At 39.8% G+C, this 24632-nt stretch overlaps 1 protein-coding gene across 1 annotated transcript in view; it reads right to left on the reverse strand.

Moving 5' to 3' along the window:
• alg6 (ALG6 alpha-1,3-glucosyltransferase) overlaps window positions 1–24632 on the reverse strand; it is a 37867-nt gene that overhangs the window by 4923 nt on the left and 8312 nt on the right. Inside the window, exons 5-9 of the mRNA XM_043699452.1 lie at window positions 23397–23476; window positions 16699–16763; window positions 16064–16249; window positions 12019–12154; window positions 3349–3434 (exon numbers count right to left, since the gene is read on the reverse strand). Of these exons, the coding sequence (XP_043555387.1) occupies window positions 3349–3434; window positions 12019–12154; window positions 16064–16249; window positions 16699–16763; window positions 23397–23476 (553 nt within the window). The remainder of the gene's footprint in view (window positions 1–3348; window positions 3435–12018; window positions 12155–16063; window positions 16250–16698; window positions 16764–23396; window positions 23477–24632) is intronic.

Raw genomic sequence — 24632 nt, forward strand, 5'->3', positions numbered from 1 at the left:
GTGAGAGGGGAAAGATATAAAAGAGACCTAAGGGGCAACGTTTTCACACAGAGGGTGGTACGTGTATGGAATGAGCTGCCAGAGAATGTGGTGGAGGCTGGTACAATTGCAACATTTAAGAGACATTTGGATGGGTATATGAGTAGGAAGGGTTTGGAGGGATATGGGCCGGGTGCTGGCAGGTGGGACTAGATTGGGTTGGGATATCTGGTTGGCATGGACGGGTTGGACCAAAGGGTCTGTTTCCATGCTACACATCTCTATGACTCTAAACACATCGATTTGGACCCCATCTATCATTCTCTGAGAAAAAGAACCAGAAATGATATCACCCACCCAAAGAAACCTAAACACAAATAGAAAGCGGGGCATACCACCAGTGCTTCACTGGAAGCTTACTGATATTACCTGGTATGACGACAATACACTTGAAAACAAACCTTCCAGCTCAGCGAGCAACTTACATCTAATCTAGCACCTCAATCTGAGCTACAAACCTTTTCAAAAATCGCTACTTAAGAGTTCCAGAATTCTGACCCACCAACCGAGAGGGAATGAAAATATAGATCCATGTCAGGATGGGGTGAACTTGGACAGAAATGTGCAGATGCTGGATCCTTGTTCTTTCCAGGAGTGTATGAGTTTTGGAGGTGCTGTTGAAGAAGCCTTGGTGAGTTACTGCTGTCCATCTAGTGACTGGATATACTGTTGCTGTTGTTGTGGAGGGGATTGATGCTTAAAGTGGTGAATAGGGTTTCAATTAAATAGGCTTTGTCCTGGAGGATGGTATGCTTCATATGTTGTTGAAGCAACACTCATGCAGAGAATCAAGTATTCCAACACACTCCTAACTTGTGCCTAGTAAATGGGGGATAGGAGTAGGGCATCAGGAAATGAGTTTCCTAGTATTGAACATACTTTCTGATCTGCTCTTGTAATGGTATTTACCCAGTTAAGTTTTGGCTAAATTGTAACCCCTAGGATGTTTATGGTGGAAGATTCAGCAATGGTAATGTCACTGAATATCACGGTGAGGTGATTAGATTTTCTCTGGTTAGTGGTTGTTGTTGCTTGGCATTTGTGGGTACAGTACCTAAACAGACCCTTCGGTCCAACTCGCCCATGTCAACCAGATATCCTAAATTAATCTATTCCCATTTGCCAGCACTTGGCCCATATTCCTCTAAACCCTTCCTATTCGTATACCCATCCAGATGCCTTTTAAATGTTGTAATCGTACCAGCCTTCACCACTTCCTCTGGTAGCTCATTCCATAGACACACTACCTTCTGCATGAAAAAGTCACCCCTTAGGTCCCTTTAAAGTCTTTCCCCTCTCACCCTAAACCTATGCCCTCTAGTTTGTTGCTAATCATCAGCCCGAACCTGAATGTTCTCCTCGGCTTGTTGCACCTGGGCACAGACATCTGACCAAACAGGAAATGTAATCGTGGAAGCAGATACGTATACCTAGGATTTGAGTTGAAGGAGGACACCAGTTTGATTGTGACTAAACAGGACCAAATCTTGCAGTGATATCCTAGGGTTGAGATGACTGGACTCCCACAACCAACTTAATTTCTGCTAGGCCTGACTACTGCCAACAAAGACCTTTCCCCTCATTCTCACTGGTTTTAATTTTACCAACCTCCTTGGTGTCACACTGACTGCTGGTGCTGCCTGAATATCAATGCAATCACTCTCAATGTACCTCTGGAATTCAGCTCGTATTTATGTTGGGACCAAAGATGTAATAATGTCTGGAGCAAGAGGTCCTAGCAAAACCAAACTGAGCAGGTTACTAGTGAGTAAATGCCATTCGATAGCACTACCTCTTTCTTTTTATATATTTAAAAGAAGCTCTTCATACGATTTATTTTATATTATTGATAGTTTAGCCTCAATGTTTATTTTTTCCACCTTTCTTATTTATTTTGTCACCTTTTATAGAATTTTAAAACTTTCCAATCCACGAGCTTACCACTATTATACATTTTTACAATTTGATACTATCCTTAATTTCCGTGGTTAACCTTGGTCATTTTATCCCGTTCTGAGAATCCCCTTCCTCACTGGGGTATATCTTTGTTGTGAACCATGAACTACTGTTTGGCATTGTTCAACAACTATTTTTTCTGCTAAACCCCTTTCCCAGTCCACTCGAACCAACTCTCCCCTCATTCCTTTGTAATTACTCAGGTTATTTCCGACTCAAGTTTATCACTCTCCTACTGAATACTAGATTCTACCATCTTATAGTCAGTTTCCAAAAGAATCTTTTACTGAGATCATTACACATAACCAGATCCAAAATAGCCTCACCTATAGTTGAATCCACAACAGAAGGGAGATTGGGCAGACTGGGTTTGTTTTCCTTGGAGCACAGGTGACTGAACGGGTACATTTTTGAGGTGTACAAACTAGTGGAAGTCAGAGATTAGGTAGACAAGACCTTGGCAGGATCAATTACCAGAGGTACAGATGTAAATTAACAAGCAGGTTTAAAGGGAATATCAGGAAAATGTTTGCATCCAGAAGGTGGTGGGAATCTGGAACTTACTGCTTGCCTGGGTAGTAGAGGCAGAAACCTTCATAACATTTATGTAGTATTTACATGTGCAGTAATGATGCCAAGGCATTCAAAGATATGGGACAAGTGCTGGGAAATGGGGCTAGAATAGTTGGGCATGTTTTTAACCAGTGCAAACCTGATAGGCTGAAGGATCTTTTTCTGTGCCGTAGATGTCAATGACTCAATTATGACACTTTGATCAATTTACTGATGGCTGAAAGATGATTGATGGAATATTAATTGGTGAGTTAAGACTTGGTCCAGTTTTGGTGGACAGGACATAGCTGGCAATTTTCCACTTTGTTAGGTAGATGCAAGTAGTTAGTGTACTAGAACAGCTTGGCAGTAGCACGAGTCTTCAGCATTACATCCAGGATGTTCTCAAGGCTCCCAGTTTTTGTTGCATGCAGTCTACCCAGCTATTTCTTTATATCACTGGTAATGAATTAAAATGGCCAAAGATTGGTATCTGTGATGCTGGGGCCTTCAGAATGAAGGGACATGCATCATCTGGTTGAAGATGGTATAAACATTCCAGCCTTTTCGAAATGGCTATTTGAGCATGATATTTGAGAATAGCTGAACCACTACTGAACCACTTCCCAATACAAGTTACTATCTTTAGTAAAAGTAGGGAGAAAATTGAGACCTATTAATTTAAAATTTCAGAATGTATTTGTTTGTTAATCACAATTCCTTAAAACAAAACACATCATCAATGGGGGGTATTGGTGATGAAAGGCAAACTATGAAATATTGACAAGGCCAAAGCATTACCTGAGCCAAACCTGGGTTGCAGGAGCTAAAACCTTCTTCACCTTCAAAAACACTGATAAGCTGCACCACACATTTCCGACTTTATCCTATTTTGAAAACACATGTAAATAATGAGAGATAACATGCAAATTGTTTCACTGAATACCACTGGTCTTGGGAAATGTTAACAGTTGAAAACATTTGCAATTCCAATTTTTAGATTACTCGTTCAACAGCTTCATTGCACCAGAGCCTACATGGCAGCCATTTACTTCCTTGCTTCTCTGTCCAGTATCATGTTAACTCATACTAACAATGAACCACGGACATGATAACATGCGGTGGACGTTGACCAGCAAATACACATTTGAAATATGAATAACAAGACAAGGTCTTCTCAAAGATGCAGAGACGCTTTGCACAAGTGTAACAAAGCCAATTTTGGGACATGAAATACTTGGAAATTGAAACAAGTACAAGAAGTAGAATTGTTCTCATTGTCAGACAAATGAGATCAGAAAGCAGGGAATGAAAAAAGGCCATCAAATTCATCAAGCACACTCCTTCCACACTATGTGTAATCTATCAAATTTCTATTCTCTGGTTTGCATTTCTCCCATTTAACAATTTACAGCATAAAATTTCTGGAACATTCATCCATTCTGATGTTATCCGCAGACAATAGTCTTTTCCCATTACTGTTGTCAGCAGGACACAAATCATTGTGATATGACATTCTGTTCCAAACCAGATATTTACGTGGATCCTATGTGGCAGAATTAATTTATTCAGCTTAATCAGTTTTTTTGCTGAATCTATTCTACATGATGAATAAAAACCAAAGGTAAACAATATAATTATTTTAATCTCTCAGTGATTCACTGGAGAAACAAGTGTTCTGCAAAAAAAAATTAGGTATTTTGTTTTCTTGCTAATAGAACTGAGAGCATCCAGAGCAGATATCCAGCAAAAGCAGAATAACTTCTTTAAAGAAGTTGGATACATTCTGGTTAAGAGGAGAATTGTGAATTATAACAAGTTATGTAGATCATGGAATTAACAAAACATTAAATACAATAGTTCATAAACTACTGTGATTAGTTTCCATGTATAAAACTAATCAGGCAGGGCTAGCTAACATGATTGCATTTTCACACTGGTAGTTTGGGGTCTTTTCTCAGAGACTTCAGCATGTTCTTCTCCTAAGGCTTGATAGGCTATATGGCATTATCTTATTTCAATTAATGTTTCAGTTATTTCCTGTTTTTTTTTTCAAATATATACTAATACCTGGTGATTCTGCTGCAGAACCTAAATAAAGATCCAAGCTTACTAATAACAAAATGTTTGTGGGAAACAGATTGCAAAATTTTGGATCAGAGATACAGTAGGGTTGTGAGGAAGAGGTTATTTCACCCCAACACTGAGTGATGACCAGATATGTTTTGCCAAGAGGATGGTAATTTCAAAAGGAAACTGAATTGGCAATCAAGGAAAACAAATTTGCAGAATGGCCAGGATCACATATGAAAACAAAATTGACTGGATTGCGGTCCAGAAAGCTAGTATACTCGATGGGCCTAAAGGCATCTTTTTGTACCATCTCCTTCCTATTGGAAGGATGTTGTGAAACGTGAAAGGGTTCAGAAAAGATTTAGAAGAATGCTGCCACGATTGGAGGATTTAAGCTAAAGGAAGAGGTTGGATAGGCTGGGGCTCTTTCCCCTGGAGCGTCGGAGGCTGAAGGGTGACCTTATTGAAGTTTATAAAATCATGAGGGGCATGGATAGGCTAAATAGACAAAGCCTTTTCCCTGGGGTGAGGGAGAATTAGAGGGCCTGGGTTTAGGGTGAGAGGGGAAAGATATAAAAGAGACCTAAGGGGCAACTTTTTCACGCAGAGGGTGGTGCGTGTGTGGAATGGGCTGCCAGAGGAAGTGGTGGAGGTTAGACAATTGCAACACTTAAAAGGCATCTGGATGGGTATGTGAATAGGAAGGATTTGGAGGGATATGGGCCGGCTGCTGGCAAGTGGCAATAGATTGAGTTGGGATATCTGGGCAGCATGGCCGTGTTGGACTGAGTTTCTGTGCTGTACATCTCTATGACTTATTCTTCCATTAATGTCTAAATATGTTCATCTTGGTACATTGCTGTCATAAAGATGTAATGTGACCTCACCACTGTATAAAGAGAGAGTAACTAAATATCTGCAAGTCAAAACAAGACATCAATAGGCGTTATGTATCATAAACAATATTATTACATAATACAACTTATAACCCATGGCTCAAAAGATGTCAGGATCATGTCCCTTCCTATTTTTCTTTAATGCAAATGATTTTAATTCTGACAACCTTTCCATAAATTGCTCACTATTATTTTCTTTCTATGTTACTGAATAACATAGCTGGACCAGGAAAGTTTGAATTCAGCCAACTCTAATTTTTATTTCTACATCTGTGTTTTCCTGTCTCCACACATTACCCAATCACTGAAATAATGCAATGGGTTGGGATGAGTCTTCATCAGGTCGGGGGCTAAGGTGCACTGCAGTTTTCCCTGCTTCTCAGAGGGTGTTCTGACTCATTGCAGGCAAATGCACAATAACATTGAACTACAGAGGTCAGTGAAAGCTGAAAACATTGAAAATGGAATTCAGGCTCAAGAAAACAACTCTAATCCTCAACTACTGAAACACCAAGGCAATAAAAAACATTACTTTACTTGCTACTGTTTGGCAACAGCACGAGTAGGGAGCTATGCAAATAAAAAAAAGTTAACATCTTAATTTTCTGTCCAAGGTTACAAATAAATTATGCAATAGCACAGACTAGTGGCCATTCACAGAAAATATATCCACTTTACTATCGTAACTGAAATCTCAAAATAGATCATAAACAAGGATAAAATCACCCAGTGTATATTGGAAGTACAAGGACTGAAGGATAAGAAAGGAAACATGATAAATCAAATGGCATTGATCAGATGAAATCAAGCTTCAGTTTTAAAGGAGAAAAGAACATATTAGAAAATGAGTTTCATGTGTAGTGCATTTTTATTTTAACATGGTGAGGACAAAGGGAAGCAAAGCTTGTAAACAACACTCCTGGAGGTTTCAATGCAGAAATTCAGGTGAAAACAAACATCATTAAAATAGAAACAGATTGTGCCTGCAGTCTCACCAGTGTTCTGTATAACTAAAGCAAGACTGCTTTGCTTTTGCCCTCAAATCTTATTGCAATAAAGACTAACACACCCACGTGACTTAGAGTCATAGAGATGTACAGTACAGATCCAGACCCTTCAGTCCAACTCATGCGTGCCGACTAGATATCCCAAAACAATCTAGTCCCACCTGCCAGCACCTGGCCCATATCCCTCCAAACCCTTCCTATCCATATACCCATCCAGATGCCTTTTAAATGTTGCAATTGTACTAGCCTCCACCACTTTCTCAACAAGTCATTCCATACACATACCACCCCCTAAGTGAAAAAGCTGCCTCTTCGGTCTCTTCTATATCTTTCCTCTCTCACCCTAAATCTGTGGCCTCTAGTTCTGGACTCCCCCACCCCAAGGAAAATACTTTGTCTATTTATCCTATCCATGCCCCTCATGATTTTATAAACCTCTATAAGGTCACTCCAGGGAAAATAGCCCTAGCCTATTCAACCTCTCCCTTCAACGTCCTTGTAAATCTTTTCTGAACCCTTTCAAGTTTCACAACATCTTTCTGATAGAAAGGAGACCAGAATTGCACGCAATATTCCAATGTCCTGTACAGCCGCAACATGGTCTCCTAGTTGTTAACTTTCAGTGACTTATGAACAAGGACACCAGAGTCCCTTTAGACATTAACACTTTTACAATCTCTCACTTAAGAAACACTCTCCACCTACACAAGTTAACAACCTGACAGTTGTCCCCATTGTATTCAATTTGTCACATTGTGATCCACTCATGCAGCCTGTTTAAATCCACGTGAAGCCTCTTTTCATTCTCCTCATTACTTAAGATTCCCAAAAGTTTTGCAATGGAAATATTACAATTGGCCTGCCACATCCAACTATTGATAGGTATCGTGAGCAACTGGGGCCTAGCCACTGACCCTGTGGTACCTCACTGTTCAAAGCCTGCCAACCTAAGAATGGCCAATTTATTCAGACACGGTGCTTTCAGCCTGTTAATCAATTATTAATCAAGGCTATTGTGTTACTCGCAATTACATGTGCTTTAACTTTCCATGCTGACTTCTTGTAGAACTTTATCAAAAGCCTTCTGAAAATTCAAATACACCTCATCCACTGGATCTCTCACATCTACTGTCAGTATATCCTCAATAAAACAACTTAGGTTTGTAAAACATACTTTCCTCTTCACAAATTCATGCTGATTCTGTTCAATCAGATCATTTTCTAAATATTCAATAATTACATCCTTTATAATCGATATTAGTATTTTCCCTACTATTGATATCAAGCTAACAGGTTAACAATTCCCAGTTTTTTTCTTTCCTTTCTTAAACAGCGGGGTTACATTTATAAACCATTTCAAAATGAATAGAACCTTGAAAATTATTTCACGTGACATGCTTTTAAAGTGAACAATGATTAAGTGTTATGTACTGGACATTCTTTTTAAAAGAAAAAAACTATCTTGCACAGGGATTAAATTCAAATTCTCCTTAAATCAATATTTTCTTTTCCTCAGCATTCTTTGGATGTAGGCCTTTCCAGTGATGCCAACATCCAAAGAATAAAAGTGAATTGTTCTACAAACAATTTTTAAACAGATAAGAGAAGTAGGAAAGATGGCACAAATTTATGGAGCTCACCAACTGATGGAAGTATTTCCAATCTGTCCTGTACAGGTAGTGTGGTAAGGGTTTCGGCTTTGTTCAAGCACATAAAATACATCATCTAAATACAATTTTAAAACAAATTTGCAAGAGAAAAATAGCTCCCTTTTACTTCGATGCTTCAGAAAAATTTGAAACCTTGTTTCCTGCTCCAATAATTTCTCCTGTTGTAGCAGAATTGAACAGGCAAATGGTGCTGAAAACTGAAGTTACCTGTTTGGACCAGAACAAGTGAGTTGCAATCACTTAGGCCATGAGTCATAGTATTTTTAAAACTGCCAGTACTTTGATTTCAGCAAAGCGGCTGTTTACAGTGAATCAAACACTAAAGACAGAGTCTGATGTGAGTCTTTAATACGCACAACCGTGTCAGTGGCAGCAAGACTGGTGTTTATAATGTATTTGCCCCACCACTTTCAAGGGTTATGTTTGGGGTAGATTGATTCTATAAATGGGCTATCTGTGGATAGCTGTGATATCAGTATCAAGAATGCAATATTTGATACCTCTGTTCAGAACAGGAAATAGAAACAGCAGAGACAGTTGTCAATGTCACAACTAGAGAGGACATAACTTCACAGGCAAATCCACCACACCCCACTACAACAGAATCATTTCTCTTGTACATGACATGTATAGAATATCTGCCCTGAATTTGATGAGGACACAGAGAAAGGTTAGAAGGTTAACACTTGACACATTCTACAAACAAACTGAACAAGCTATCAATTTTATAGCTCACCATGTAATTTACACTTACCAGCGTTTTTTTTTCAACAGCAATTGGAGATGGTCAACACGTCACACGTCAGTTGTAGAGTGCTTACGCTAACAATTTCTCAAGTTAATCCTCACCCACTTCCAAATAAGTCATCCCCTGCAGACTCTTAAACTGATGCTGAGCTAATATTATCAGTGAAATGTCAGGTGAGGACACAGAGTTCTGTCGTTTAAATGTGGTTGTACAACCGGATTCCCAACTTTGGCCCAATTCTTAAAATATCTTTTGCCCAAAGTTTTAGTAATTCAGCCAAATTCATGCTAAAGTATCTGCCCACAACACAAACACTGGCAATGTGGAAGAAGTCAAGTATATTTCAAAGCTACAACCCAATTTTTAAAAGAAAATAGAACATAGAACAGTACAGCACAGGAACAGGCCCTTCAGCCCACGGTGTTGTGCCAAATTAAACTAATGCCTTCTGCCCGCCCTCCATTTCTCGCATATTCATGTGCTTACCTAAAAATTCCTTAATCGGCCCTATCATATCTGCCTCCACCACCGCCCCTGGCAGCAAATTCCAGACTTCCTATCACTCTGTGTAAAAAGAACTTGCACCTCACAACTCCTTTGAACTTCCCCACTCTCACCTTAAATGCATGCTCCCTTGTATTAGGCATTTCAACTCTGGAAAAAAGATTCCGACCGTCAACCCTATATCGATGAATCTCATAATTGTATAGTCTTTTATCAAGTCTTGCGTCAGCCTAAACTGTTCCAGAGAAACAAGCAGTTTTTCTAGCCGATACTTATAGTTCATACCCTCTAATCGAGGCAACATCCTTGTAAAGCTCATCTGCACCCTTTCCAAAGCCTCCACATCCTTCCTGTAATGTGGCAACCAGAACTGAATGCAGTACTCTAAGTCGGCCTAATCAAAGTCTTATTAAGCAATAATCTTATACTCAATTCTCTGAGCATTAAAGGCAAGCATGCTAAATGCCTTCTTTACCACTCTATCCACTTGAGTGGCTAATTTCAGGGAGCTATGGATCCCAAGATCCCTCTGTAAATCAATGCTATTCAGGGTCCTGCCATTAACTATACACTTTCCCTTAACATTTAATCTCCCAAAGCACAGCACCTCGCAGTTACCCAGATTAAACTGCCATTTCTCTGCCCATATTTGCAACTGATCTATCTCCCGTTGTCACCTCTGACAACCTTCTACACCATCCACAATTCCACTGATCTTTGTATCATCTGCAAACTTACTAACCCACCCATCTACATTTTGTCCAAGTCATTTATATATAACTAACAGCAGAGGTCCCAGAATGGATCCCTACAGAACACCACTATTATGGACCTCCAGCCTGAAAAGCACCCTTCCACCACTACCCTCTGCCTTCTATGGACAAGCCAATTCTGAATCCACACAGCTCAGTCACCATGAATCCCAAGCATCTTAATCTTCTGGATGAGCCTACCATGAAGGATCTTGTCAAAAGCTTTACTAAAATCCATGTAGACAACAGCCAGTGCTCTACCCTTAACAGTCACCTTTGTCAACTTCTCAAAAAATTCAATCAAATTAGTAAGACATGACCTGCCCTGCACAATCCTATTCCCAAGAATTCTCTCCAATAGCTTCCCAGCTACCGATGTGAGACTAATCAGGAATGCTCATTCCTGATGAAGGGCTTATGCCGGAAACATAGATTCGCCTGCTCCTCGGATGCTGCCAGATCTGCTGTGCTTTTCCAGCACCACACTCTCGACTCTGATCTCCAGCAACAGCAGTCCTCACTTTCTACTAGTTTCCTGGATTATCCCTATTTCCTTTCTCGAACAGAGGAACAGCAATAGCTACTCACCAGTCCTCTAGGACCTCTCCAGTGGCTAATGATGATACAAAGATCTTGGTCAAGGCCTCAGCAATCTCCTCTCTTACCTCTCTCAATAACCTGGGGTAGATACCATCGGGATCTGGAGACTTATCCACCTTAATGCCCTTCAAGAGATCCAACACCACTTCTTTCTTGATCTCATATTAGCATACTCCACACAAATCTCACTATGGGGAGAAAGTGAGGACTGCAGATGCTGGAGATCAGAGCTGAAAATGTGTTGCTGGAAAAGCGCAGCAGGTCAGGCAGCATCCAAGGAACAGGAGAATCGACGTTTCGGGCATAAGAAGGGCTTATTCTCCTGTTCCTTGGATGCTGCCTGACCTGCTGCGCTTTTTCAGCAACACATTTTCAGCACAAATCTCACTATCCACTATGTCCTTCTCCTGGGTGAATACCAATGCAAAGTATTCATTTAGGATCTCACCTACAACCTCTGCCTCCAAGCACAGTTCCTTCCTTTATCCTTGAGTGGTCCTCCCCAGTCATCCTCTTATTTTTTAAATATGTATAGAATGCCTTGGGATTCTCTTTAACCTTGTTTGCCAAGGTCATTTCATGGCCCCTTCTTGCTCTCCGAATTTCTTGAGAGAGTTCTTTCCTGGTTTCTTTATATTCCTCATGGGCCTTGTCCAATTTTAACTTCGAGGAGAAAGTGAGGTCTGCAGATGCTGGAGATCAAAGTTGAAACTTCATTGCTGGAACAGCACAGCAGGTCAGGCAGCATCCAGGGAACAGGAGATTCGACGTTTCGGGCACAGGCCCTTCTTCAGGAAGAAGAAGGGCCTGTGCCCGAAACGTCGAATCTCCTGTTCCCTGGATGCTGCCTGACCTGCTGTGCTGTTCCAGCAATAAAGTTTCAACCAATTTTAACTTCCTAAACCTTACATATGCTTCTTTTTTCCTTTTTGACTAAATTCACAACTGCCCTTGTTATCCAAGAGTCCCTTACCTTGCCATCCTTGTCCTTGTTCCTTACTGGAACATGCTGATCCTGAACTCTGATCAGCAAGTCATTAAACAACTGCCACATGTCAAATGTGGACTTGCCGATAACAGTTTCCCTCCCACAATTTAGTACCTGACTTATCCTTATTCATAGTTATCTTAAAACATAAGGAGTTGTGATCACTGTTTCCAAATATTTCTGAGTAAATAAATTTAGGTAGCTTTATCACCTGAAGTTCATTATTAGCATACCTCAAACAAGCCTCTGTCAATTGGAAAAAGCCTCTGAAGCACCTGCAGGGACTGCTGGAGACTGGTGAGGAAGGGTAGCCAGCAAAAGGCAAATGAAATCAGCACAACTATGGCAATTTTGATCAACCGTATCAACCTGTAACAGAACAGGAGAGATTTGTTATCTTAAAAAGTAAAATTCACTTTTTGCCTTTAGCTTTAACATCCATAGCAAAAAGAAAAACCAATGCAGAGAGCATTACATAGCACCATATTTCTCACACTTGCTGTGCAGGGAAATCTCACAACGCCAGAATCTTCAACCAGATAGCAGTTCTGAAAGTCAGTGGATTACTCAGCAATCGACTTTGTAGCAGTGGAAATTTGGTAGCGATCATACAGAAGAGCTCTGGGTACTTGTCCCTCCTTTATCATCACCTTAAATAAAATCAAAAGTATCTCCATTGTTTCCCTAATTAGAATTAATTTAGCAGGGACTAATAACTAGCTTCACTCAGTCTGTGATTCCATATCAAACTGAAGGCAATTTTCCCATTTGAGTCATGAGGCGATAAGCGGAGTCAGATTGCCTTCATTAACTCAAATTCCAACACTTTCCATTTTCTGTGGAAAATGGCTTCAGCGTTTGTGCAACTACAATGCAGGAACTTGCCTTGCCTCCTTTGAAGGCATGTTCCATACCCATGACTTCTACCATCTAGGACAGTCCAGTAGGCACATGGGACACAGCCATCTACAAACTTCTCTCTAAATCTTCAAAATATTGCCGTTTCTTCACTGTTATTGGGACAGCACGTGGTCTGCAGCAGTTCAAGAAGGTGGATCAGCAGAATCTTCTCAAGGCAGTTAGGGGTAGACAATAAATATCAGCCATGCTCAAGAATAAGCTTAGAAATCTAAAAGCTTCCACATGCACATCTTTAAAAGAAAGCTACATAACTGGACCAGAAAAAGACATAATCTGTTAAAATTGTTCTTGGTTCCAAGAGTACAGCATGGATTCCACAGAATAAGATCTGTAGAGTTATGTCTTCATCTGGGTCTCTCCCCATCCCCATGACAATTATGGACTGAAAGCAACACTCCATGGTAAGTCAAAATAATGGTTGTTCACAATAGGTTGCCAATAACATTGCTATCCCTACAATAAATGGTTGCATACGTACAAGTTTTAGTGAATGAATACCATTTTATGTCAATTCAAAAGATGTCTAAAAACAAAAGTACCAGTCAGCAGGTGCTCCACATGCAACATAGCATGTTAGATGCAGTGGCAAGTAAATTACCTTACAGCTGGTGCAGACACGTTTCCATAGTCCTTAACTGATTGGTAGCATTCTCATTTGAATTAAAAGGTTTTAAGTCAAAACTATTCATGCACTTATGTATCGAATTTAGTTTGACATTCCAGTAATGTACAATTTTTCAAATCAACCTGTGCAATGATGTTATTACACGCCTGTGTAACAGGTGGGAGTTGAACCTAGGCTCCTGGCTCAGAGATAAGAACACTACCATGACACTAACTCCAGTTAGATACTGAGAATATGCTGAGTTGAATCTGGCACTGTCATTTGGGTGAAATGTTATATTGAAGCCCCATCCACTTGACCAGATGCTTCTGAAGAGCAGGGATGTGCCCATAAGACATAGGAACAGAATTAGTCCAATTTGCCCATTAGGTCTGTTCCATAGTTGAAATGTTTTGCAACCCCATTCTCCTGCCTTTACCCCATAACCTCCGAGCCCCTTACTAATTAACAGCCTATCTACCTCGTCTTAAGTATGCTCAATGATTTGGCCTTCACAGGCTTCTGCAGCCATGAGTTCCACAGATTAACCTCCCGCTGACTGAGGAAATTCCTTCTCATCTCAATTCTATAGGATTGTCCTTTCACTCTGAAGCTGTGCCTTCAGGTCCTAGTCTCACCTACTAGTGGAAACGCCTTCTCCACCTCCTCTCTATCCAGGCCAGTATTTTGTAAGTTTCAACGAGATCATCCCCATATCTTTCTAAGCTCCAATGTGTACAGACCCAGAGTCCTCAACCATTCCTCATTGGATAAGCTCTTCAACCATGGGATTATTCTTGTAAATCTCCTCTGAACCCCTTCCAATGCCAGCACACCTTTCCTTAGATACAGGCCCCAAAGTGCTCATAATATTTCAAATATGGTCTGACCTGAGCCTTGTATAGCCTCAGCAGTACATTCCTGGTCTTGTATTCAAGCCCTGTTGAAATTAATTGCATTTGCCTTCCTAACTGCCAAATGAACCTGCATATTCGCCTCCAAAGAATCCTGAACTAGGACTCCTAAGTCCTTCAGATTTCCAAAGCTTTTCCCCATTTAGAAGATAGTCTAAGCCTTTTTTCTTCCTATCAAAAATCCATAATTTGTTGTTTTCCCACACTGTATTCCATCTGCCACTTCTTTGCCCACTCTCCTAACCTGTCCAAGTCTTTAGACCATAAGACATAGGAGCAGAAATTAGACCATTTCACCCAGCAAGTCTGCTCCACCATTCAACCATAAGTTTCTCAACCCCATTCTCCCGTTTTCCTCCCATAACCTCGATCCCTTTGATACTCAAGAAGCTATCTATCTCAGTTTTAAATATATTCAATGACCTGGCCTTCACAGGCAATGAATTCTATAAATTCACCACTCTCTGACTGAAGACGTTTCTCCTTACCTCAATTCTAAAAGGTCTTCCCTTTACTCAAAGGCTATGCCCTTGGATTCTAGTCTCTCCTACCAATTGAAACATCTTCCCAACATCTACTGTCTAGGTCATTCAGTATTCTGTATATTTCAATTAGATCCCCCCCCCCCCCAAATCCTTCTAAACTCCATTTGGTATAAACCCAGAGTCCTCAAACGTTCCTCACATGTTAAGCTTTTCATTCTCGTAAACCTCCACCGAACAGACTCCTAGGCCAATACATCTTTCCTAAGATATGCACTTCCTCAGCATTACCTGTCCCTCTACCTATCTTTGTGTAATACACAAACGTAGCAACAATGCCCTCAGTTCCTTCATCCAGGTCATTAATGCATAACATGAATTGTTGTGATCCCAAAACTGACCCCTGCAGAACTCCACTAGTCACTGACTGCCATCCTGAAAAAGGCCCCTTTATCCCTCACTCTCTGCCATCTGCAGTCAGCCAATTTTCTATCCATACCAGTACCTTGCTCTTGACACCATGGGTTCTTATTTAGCAACTTCCTGCTTGTCAAAGGACTTCTGGAAATCCAAATAGATCATGTTCACTGGCTATCCTTCGTCTAACTTCCTCGTTACCTCCTCAAAGAAGCCTAAATATCCTGGATAATATTTATCCCTTAATCAACAAAATATATTAGTCCACTTCCTGTTTTCTTTCCATCTCGAAGTGCACTGACTCATAGCAGCATATGTTTCTACAAACTGAGAACACTTTGTGTGTTTGAACATTCTACACATCTGAATCCTTAGACTGGAGTTTTAGCAGGCAACTCAACTTAGGGGTTCATGTCAGCAACTCCAATTCTAACCCCACACAGTTCACACATGCTCCTTGCAATCGGAGTTGATGGATAACAATGTAGAACAGAAGGTTGATATTTGTTTTCATCCCTTCCTTTCCAGGTACACAGATAAAACACGACATCATCATCACTGTTCTAACTGACATAACCAAGCAGAAACTGGGATCTCCTGATCTGTAGACTCTGTCCCATACAGAACACTACACTCACCATTAGAAGTGCTTGCAGATTGGCATTGTACAATTCCAATGCAACAGCACAAAATCACAACTGTTATGTACAAAAATATATGCTTAGCTAGAAGAAATATTTGAAAGTAGAGAAGAATTTCAAGTTCAGTATTTAGCAAAGATTTCCCTCTTAATTAAAATGTAGCTTGCATGTTTATTTTAAGCTGCTTACATTGCAGGACAAGCTAGAACAATTCTCAAGTCTTAAAAATAGACCTCACTTGATCCATATGACATGACAAGGACCATGAGTCTATTTAATTCATTGTTTCAGTTACTCACCCTTCACCTTTGAGACCTTTCTTTAAGCAGTTTCCAAGGAGGTAGCAGAAGAAAGGCAGTGCATGGTAAAGTTCCATTTGCTTATAATTAAGAGCCAGACAAAATGCCACAGAGCCAAATAGGACGCGGTCAAATAATAGGCCCAATAACCCCCACAAGGCAAGACCCAGACTGACAGAGTTATATGTGTTTTCATGTTAAGGATGGTTCACAAGTATTCACCCAGATAGCATCAGTGTTCAAATTTATACTCTCACTATCTCTTTTACTGTTTTGTCAGAACCAGCACAAGGTTTCATACTTCACATTTGAAAACATTTCCAAAAGAAAAATATCATTCAGAATTTTCAGAATGTATTATGTGTATAGGATTTAGGTAAAGGTGGAGTCTGGATGGGACTCACTGATACATCATTTTAAAGTGCTGGAATAGTTTTTAATGCATATTTTGCAGAAAAGTCACATCTCTTATGATAAGATATGAGCGATATACCCAGAATGCAATTTAATGCTTTTCAAAGTTAATTCAATAAAAGGTCAGGCAGTGAACCTAGGATCATGCTATGCTTTATGACTCAGTGCCTCAAAGTGCAGTCACACACTGAGCCATTGGGCATGATTACTAATAAGGATATTGAAAATGGCCATGGTCGATAAGAATGAGTCCAGGGTACAGCAATGCACACAGCATAGATGATATCTGCAAAGAGTAAAGGTAGAGTTAGTAACTTCAATACACTTTTTCAGAATCATTTCTTTCACAGAATACAAAGTTATTTCCCCCAAGCAACTTCTCTTCCCTCTGCTGAAGGTGCTAACCACATCCTGAGACTGGGAATGAGTTGGACCCCCACAGTAACTCAGTCAAATACCTGACAGTTTATCCATCACAGCTGAGTCCATCTATTCTTACCAGAAAGCTACTTTTTCCAATAGAGGTCAGTGGGATACTGATCAGGAATAAGAATACCATCAGATTTCTGTTCTTTGGCTAATCAAATGGAAAGGTCAATAAAACAGAGATCTAAAGCAGTCTTTCCGAAACACATTAGGAATGTTCTTTTCCATTCCTTTGTTCTTTTAGTTGTTCATTTGTATTGGTCTCACTGGGTCTTCTAATAACATCATAAAGTGCCCATTTTTCCCATGCAAGTCTACAGGATGATTGTGAGTAGATTGTTTGACCATGGAGAAAACAATAATCCTGACCAAATGAAGTGACCCCAGAAGTACCACAACTGCACTCAGTCCTATTGTCGCCAAATTTCATCAGATACACAGACCCTCCATCAGGGTTCCTTTGGAAGTAATTAGCAGTGGAACCAATGGATCAAAGTAGACCATTCAGACCATTAGGTCTGTTTAAACCTTCCGTTCCATTATGACACATCTGTACCTGAGCTCCATTTACTTTTATTTCTTCCACCCCACTAAACTTCTCAATATGCTGATCTAACAAAAATCTATTGATTTGAACTCTGAAAGCTCCAATCAACCAGAATCTATAATATTTTGGATTTTTCATTTTCCTGATATCCACTCATGTTGAAAAATGCTTCCTAATTTCACTTCTAAATGGCCAACCATGAATTTTATTACAGAAACACTGAATTTTATCCTTCCACATTCTCCATATGTGACCATACATGAAACTAGAATCATTTTGCTCTGTACATCGCTGTACCAAATTCCATGGTCTCTTTACCAACTGAATCAAATGTATTGCAAAGGAGACACTTAACTGGACAACTGTTATCTTTCTTGGGCTCAACAAATACAATTGGTTAGGTAAACATTGCCTTCAAACCACATCCACCAGATGACATCACATGGTATACGTTTCATCAGAGTGCAGCTGATTGTAAAGAAAATGGCTTGTAAAAATACAATACTTAATCCTTACAAAACATTGTGCAATGATTAAATGATCATCCTGGCCTGAAGAATAAACACTGGAAAGATCCAGGTTCCATTTCTGGCCTGTGCACAGATATGAGACCTCAACAGCATCGGTTTTACAATTAGAGCACCTGCATAAAAATAGTTTGTGATTTTTGGCAAGTGAGAACTGTTGGTAGCAGGACAGGACAGGATCAGGCTTGATCACGATGCCCTCCTGGGTCAAATATATTGCTGTTTAGATTTTTAAGGGATGAATGATTGGGATAGTCCAGCTCAGCAAGGATTGATGTCTTCAGTAGAAAATGGTACAATGAGAGTATGCAGAGATGAAGAAAAGTTTGTTTCCTTTCATTTTGATTCCTACGGATTTCTGTCCTATGACATAGATGCGTCGCACTCCATGTGATTTTAGTCACGTAGCGCAGGTACTAATTTAGGAACACTTACTCATTGCGCAAAACTAGAAACATGGGGCAGTTAATGCGCAATTGCAGCTGTTATCTTTATATGAAGTACTCTGATAATTACATGGAACAAACAGTGAATAAGTGTTCTTACTGTTCCCTCTCAGCTGTTGATTGCCCTGTCATCTCCACACACCCACCCCCCTTCCACAACTAGCTTTCCAGTATGCTTCTTGGGAAATTATTTCAAAAATTGTTTACCAGCCAAACATATCTGGTTTCATAGCGTATGTATTTTACGCATTATCTTAAAGCACCCATCATAGATCAAGGAAGCCTTCACCTTGACTTTTAACAGTATTTAGAGCATGTTAATGATTTGGTCTTGTTGTTTCAGTGTTCAAAAATACCAGTAAATCTAACAATGATTCTATAATGTGACAGAATTTAAAACCTCAGAGCAGTTTCAAGTAACATTATCCTCAAGTCATGCAAGCAAGCGACTGCTGCATGATCGCATGGACTTCACTTGTTCCACGGCTATGTTCCAGAGGATTTAACTGAAACTCTCTACTCATGTCCTAAGCCTTTCAGTCACCTTCACTAAAATGTCAAAGCATATTAAATTAATCATCCATTCAATCAAAAACAGGAAGTTCCACTGATCAATGAAAATTATTCCTCATCAATTCCTCCTGTTTGCACCAAAACAACTTGCTTGTTCCTGAAGACACAAAGATTTCCTGCAGCATGCTTCTATAAGTGTCCTAACATATGGCATACAAGTAGATGTTTTCCGCACAGGGAGATGATTCACCACATCTTACCCTGCCTTCAACCAAAAGGTATCTGCAAATACATGAAAAATTCAATATCCATATATATGCATGGGCAAGTAATAATCAGGAAATGAAACTGATTTCCCCACTCCCTAATACAGAGACCAAACACTTGACAGAGATTCACTTCACAGAGTCAGATACAATCAAGTCAGTTCAGGCTAGGACTGTGAATCTGGGACCTGCTTTGCTTCTACAGCAGGCAATGAAATTCATTATATTATCAATATTTCTCTTGATCTAACCAGTATTGAATTTCAGGTACTAAGTATGTAACAGACCAAGGATTTAATTGAAGACAGGAATGTAAGATTGTGTATGAGGTCCGTGTCAGCTACAAAAAAGCCCAACAACTTACATTCAAGTAGCACCTTTCACAAAACAAAATATTTCAATTTATATTAAAAACACAGCAGTGGTCACCATGCAGAAAAATAGGGGAGAAAGGACATAGGAACATTGAATACATGGTTGAAGAATCAGGTTTAGATAAAACATTTTAAAAAGGTGAAGGCAGGTAGAAAGTAATCATCATTGTGGACAGAATTTCAGAATGTGAGGAGACAACAGTTAGGTGTCACTGGTTATTAAGGTGCTCCACGCGTTATGAAAGAGGAGTGGACCTGAGAGTGCAGACGTGGGTACACTTCATATGACAATGTTGAAGGAAGAATTATCAGAAGAGTTTTTATGGACTAGAATTTGCTAAAGTGTGGAAATTCATTGTGGATCTCATAAGTACCACCATCTCCTGAACAGTTCAGCTCAAAACAATTTTGCCCGCAATGTTATGAAAGTTCAAGCTAATAACAGCATAGCTGAACATAACAGGATCTGGGAACTTGGAAAACAATGAACAAACAATTGCCTTAACTCATGATATTTAAGAATTGAGAATTAAAGAGAAAGAACTTAGGAATTTTCTTTACGAAGAAAAGAAAGATTGGATTAAAAGGGAGAGGGAAAAATGACAGGAAGGTGCAAAAGCAAAACGTATCAAATCTGATTTTATTACTTCTCTGACAATTCACAACCTGAAGGATGGGACTCCACAATTTAGTTGTTTGTTTTCGAGTAAGACAGTTAATTAGCAGTTACTAACACATCATCATATATGTTATAAGGACAAGTATGCTGTTAATTAATAGAATTAGCTTCCTTTGTCAAATTTGATGGACTGGAAATTTTGGAAAACATTAAGATTAATAAGTACCCAGGGCTAGACCAGATTTATCTGAGGCTGCTCCGGGAAGCGAGAAAGGAGGTTGCTCAGCTACTAGCGAGGATATTTGCCTCTTCACTCTCCACGGGAGTTGTACCGGAGGATTAGAAGGAGGCAAATGTTGTTCCTCTTTTCAAGAAGGGTAATAGGGAAATCCCTGACAATTACAGACCAGTCAATCTTACGTCTCTGGTCAGCAAAGTTTTGGAAAGATTCTGAGGGATAGGATTTATGACTATTTGGCAAAGCACAGTGTGATTAAAGGCAGTCGGCGTGGCTTTGTGAGGGGCAGGTCATGCCTCACAAATCTCATTGAGTTCTTTGAGGAGGTGACAAGTCAGGTCGACGAAGGTCGAGCAGTGGATGTGGTGTATATGGACTTCAGCAAGGCATTTGATAGGGTTCCCCATGGTAGGCTCATTCATAAAGTCAGGAAGTATGGGACACAGGGAGATTTGGTTATCTGGATTCAGAATTGGCTGGCTGACAGAAGGCAGAGAGTGGTTGTAGATGGAAAGTAGTCACCTGGAGGTCAGTGTTGAATGGGGTCCCGCAGGGTTCTGTTCTTGGGCTCTGCTCTTTGTAGCTTTATAAATGACTTGGATGAGGAGGTTGATGGGTGGGTTAGTAAATTTGCAGATGACACAAACATTGGAGGTACCGTTGATAGTATCGAGAGCTGCTGCAGGCTGCAGCGCGACATAGATAGGATGCAGAGCTGGGCTGAGAAATGGCAAATGGAGTTCAACCTGGATAAATATGAAGTGATGCATTTTGGAAGGTCAAACTCAAATGCTGAATATAGGATTAAAGACAGGATTCTTGGCAGTGTGGAGGAACAGAGGGATCTGGGTGTGCAAGTACATAGATCCCTCAAAGTTGCCACCAAAATGGATAGGATTGTTAAAAAAGCATATGGTGTTTTGGCTTTCATTAACAGGGGGATCGGGTTTAAGAGCCGTGAGGTTTTGCTACAGCTCTACAAGTCCCTAATAAAACCACACTTGGAATATTGTGTCCGGTTCTGGTTGTCCTAATATAGGAAAGATACAGAGGCTTTGGATAGGGTGCAAAGAAGGTTTACCAGGATGCTGTCTGGACTGGAGGGCTTACCTTATGAAGAAAGGTTGAATAAGCTCGGATTTTTCTCTCTGGAGAGAAGGAAGAGAGGAGACCTGATCAAGGTATACAAGATGATGAATGGAATTGATAGAGTCAATAGCCAGAGACTTTTCCCCAGGGCAGGATTGACTGGTCCAAGGAGTCATAGTTTGAAGATATTAGAAGGAAGGTATAAATAAGATGCTAGAGGTAGGTTCTTTACGCAGAGAGTTGTGAATGCATGGAATGCGTTGCCAGCTGTGGTGGTGGAAGCAGAGTCATTTAAGCAACTGCTGGCCATGCACGTGGATAGCAGTAAGTTGAGGGGTGGTAGGTTATTATATTTTACATTAGGATTAAACCTCGGCACAACGTCGTGGGCCAAAGGGCCTGTTCTGTGCTATACTTTTCTATGTTCTAATGACTTGACATTAAAAAAAGCATGCCTCATTCACATATCTTCTACACTAAATTCTGGACAGTTGCTTTCAGATTAGCAGGAATAAAACCCGAAGACAGCATTTTTGGGAAGGTGGGGCACAGAAATAGGTATTGAAGGAAAACAAAGTTATTCACCAAATCACAAGGCCACAAGAAAGTTGATGGGGGAATAGCTTGTTGTTGTCAAAATCAGTGCCATCTGGTTATTGGATCCTTCTCCCATTGGAAATAACTTTTCCCTTTACAAATTATCAAAGTCCCTCATTTTGAGCACCTCTGTTAAACTTTCCAAATTATTGAAATCACCTATTCTTCCTTTTTCATTGTTTTGTTTTAAAAGGCCTTATCTTTATTTCACTTGTTGCAATAAACATTTGCTATAATATAACTGAGATCAAGTCTGAAGCTTTTTTAAAAGAAAATATAAAAAGCTCATCTGATAGCCTTCTGGATAAATATACTGCTCACATAAAGCAGAAATACCCAAGGAGTAATTCCAAGTCTTGTCATTGGCTGACCTCTAGTATCTAACCAATCATTAAATACAATTTCAAACAATTGTTGATAGGCTGCTTGACTGATGGTCGGTGATAGAGAAAATCAGTTTGGTTCTATATTCATCTTCCACTCATAAGCGTATCTTTCCAAAACTAGAATTACTGGATAGCATTATGGATGGCAATCTTGATTGAGTTCTGCGCCCATCCCAATATCTTTGTAGTCTTGGGAAATTATGGCATTTCAAGTGTATTTTAGCTTTGATTAAAGTATTGCTCTCACCTTTGAGTCACAGGTTTGGAAGTTCAAGTCCAACTCTAGGACTGCAGCACATAATCTAGGTACTGTAGTGCTGAGGGAATGCTATATTTTGTGTCATTTTTCAATGAGATGTTAAAGCAAATATGCATCTTGCTCAGGTGGCTAGAAGTGATTATCTGGTATTATTCAAAGAAGAAACAAGGAAAGCTTCCAAATCCCTAGCTAGCATGTATCCAAAGAACATGAAAAGCAGAAGAATTGGTAACTTAGCTCATTATGGATTGTAGGATCTGATTGTTTAGATAGTTTGCTATCTTTGCCTACAACTAACATAATTAAATCTTTGGCTGTTAACTGCTTAAAGATATCAAGAGTTTGTAAAAGGTGCTAGATAAATGCAAAGTCATTGTGTTGAAACAGGTTGAATTTTTAGAAACTAAACTAGCCAATATTTCTTAGCAAATGGCATTAGAAATATCAGGGAGAATAAATTGATATCATATGGTCCAAACCAATAATGCTTGGAACAACTTTCAGAAACAACTTTCCATTTCTAAGCTTCATTACAGGCTGAGAGTTGATGTCTCCAGTCCATGGCTCTTGCTTTCATTTATCTGACATTGTCAGTTTTATTATTGCATAGGTACATTTACCACAATGCCTACCTTCTTCCTCTCTGGTCCTTCACAATGATGAATGTAACAGAGGATCGCAGGAATATATACAGCAAGGTCTGCAACAAACACTAATAAATTGGCAAAATGTCAGAACTGTAAATATAAGCATTGTTAGAAATAGAAAAAAGCCTTAAAATCTAAAATGGCAACCATTTTTAAAAGATCAATCCTACCTGCCCAACTTTTCAAGAAATTCATCAATTCCTTGATTTGACCTTTGAACCCATTTACACCACCTATTCTGTAGATTTCTTGAGAAACACTTTGCACAAAACCCCAGAACTAGTTTGCAGATCCCAGTTGTGCAAAAGTAGCTTGTGTAGAGTTACAACTGGTTAAGTATCAATAACTTTCTAAGTTTCTTGTTATGTAGGGGGGAGGGATGTTGAGAGAGAGGGAGGATAGGGGAAAAGAGAGAAAGGTTGAGGTTTGCATAGATGCCAATATTTGTCATCAATGGATATAAAACAACTTTAACACATCTTCCATCCCTCAAAAAATATCCAACACCAATCATAGCACAAAACCTTCTGATTTTGAATCTCTGTGGTTGGCAGGTCAAAAAGTTAGGATGGACAGCAGACTTGAGGGCCAATGTTAAACATGACACTGAGGGATCTCAATCTTGGCCAGGCTGCTGTGCATTCACACCTCAGTGGTGGATATGCACTTTTGTTACTAGTGCTTTAATTCAACCCAAAGTAATGGACAAAAGTCTTCACCAGCAGTGAAAGTCCTTTCTAAAATTATTTGAAATGGCCTGAATACTGCTAAAAGGACAGCCAGAGTGGAGAGCTAATTAGAATCCAGCAAGCAATCTCTCAGAGGGGACAGGAGGGGTCTGGCACGGGAAATGTAAAAATATTTCCCTTAGTATGATAAGGCGTATTCTTCGAAGTGTTCCTGTCATGTGCTATTTATTTTTCAAAGTTCTGACACCTACTGTATTTGGCTTTTATTGCATCGTCTTTGCACTCAGCCCCTCCACCTCATCGCACTATGGGACCCCTCCTTCCTACCACTTTGCAAGCTCCACTATGTTTCTCCAAAACCTTATGGTTTCCCTCAATCTTGTCTCAGCACAGAACCCCACTCTGTCCTAACAAATCCTAATTCAGTATGTTTCACCAGAAGTATAGCCTATCCAATAATAACACAGATGAAGGGATTGGCTTTTGAATAATTCTGTTTCAAGACACCATGTGCTTGTTGGATCTTTCAGGC

This window comes from Chiloscyllium plagiosum, chromosome 11 (assembly GCF_004010195.1).
Source record: "Chiloscyllium plagiosum isolate BGI_BamShark_2017 chromosome 11, ASM401019v2, whole genome shotgun sequence".
NCBI lineage: Eukaryota > Metazoa > Chordata > Chondrichthyes > Orectolobiformes > Hemiscylliidae > Chiloscyllium > Chiloscyllium plagiosum.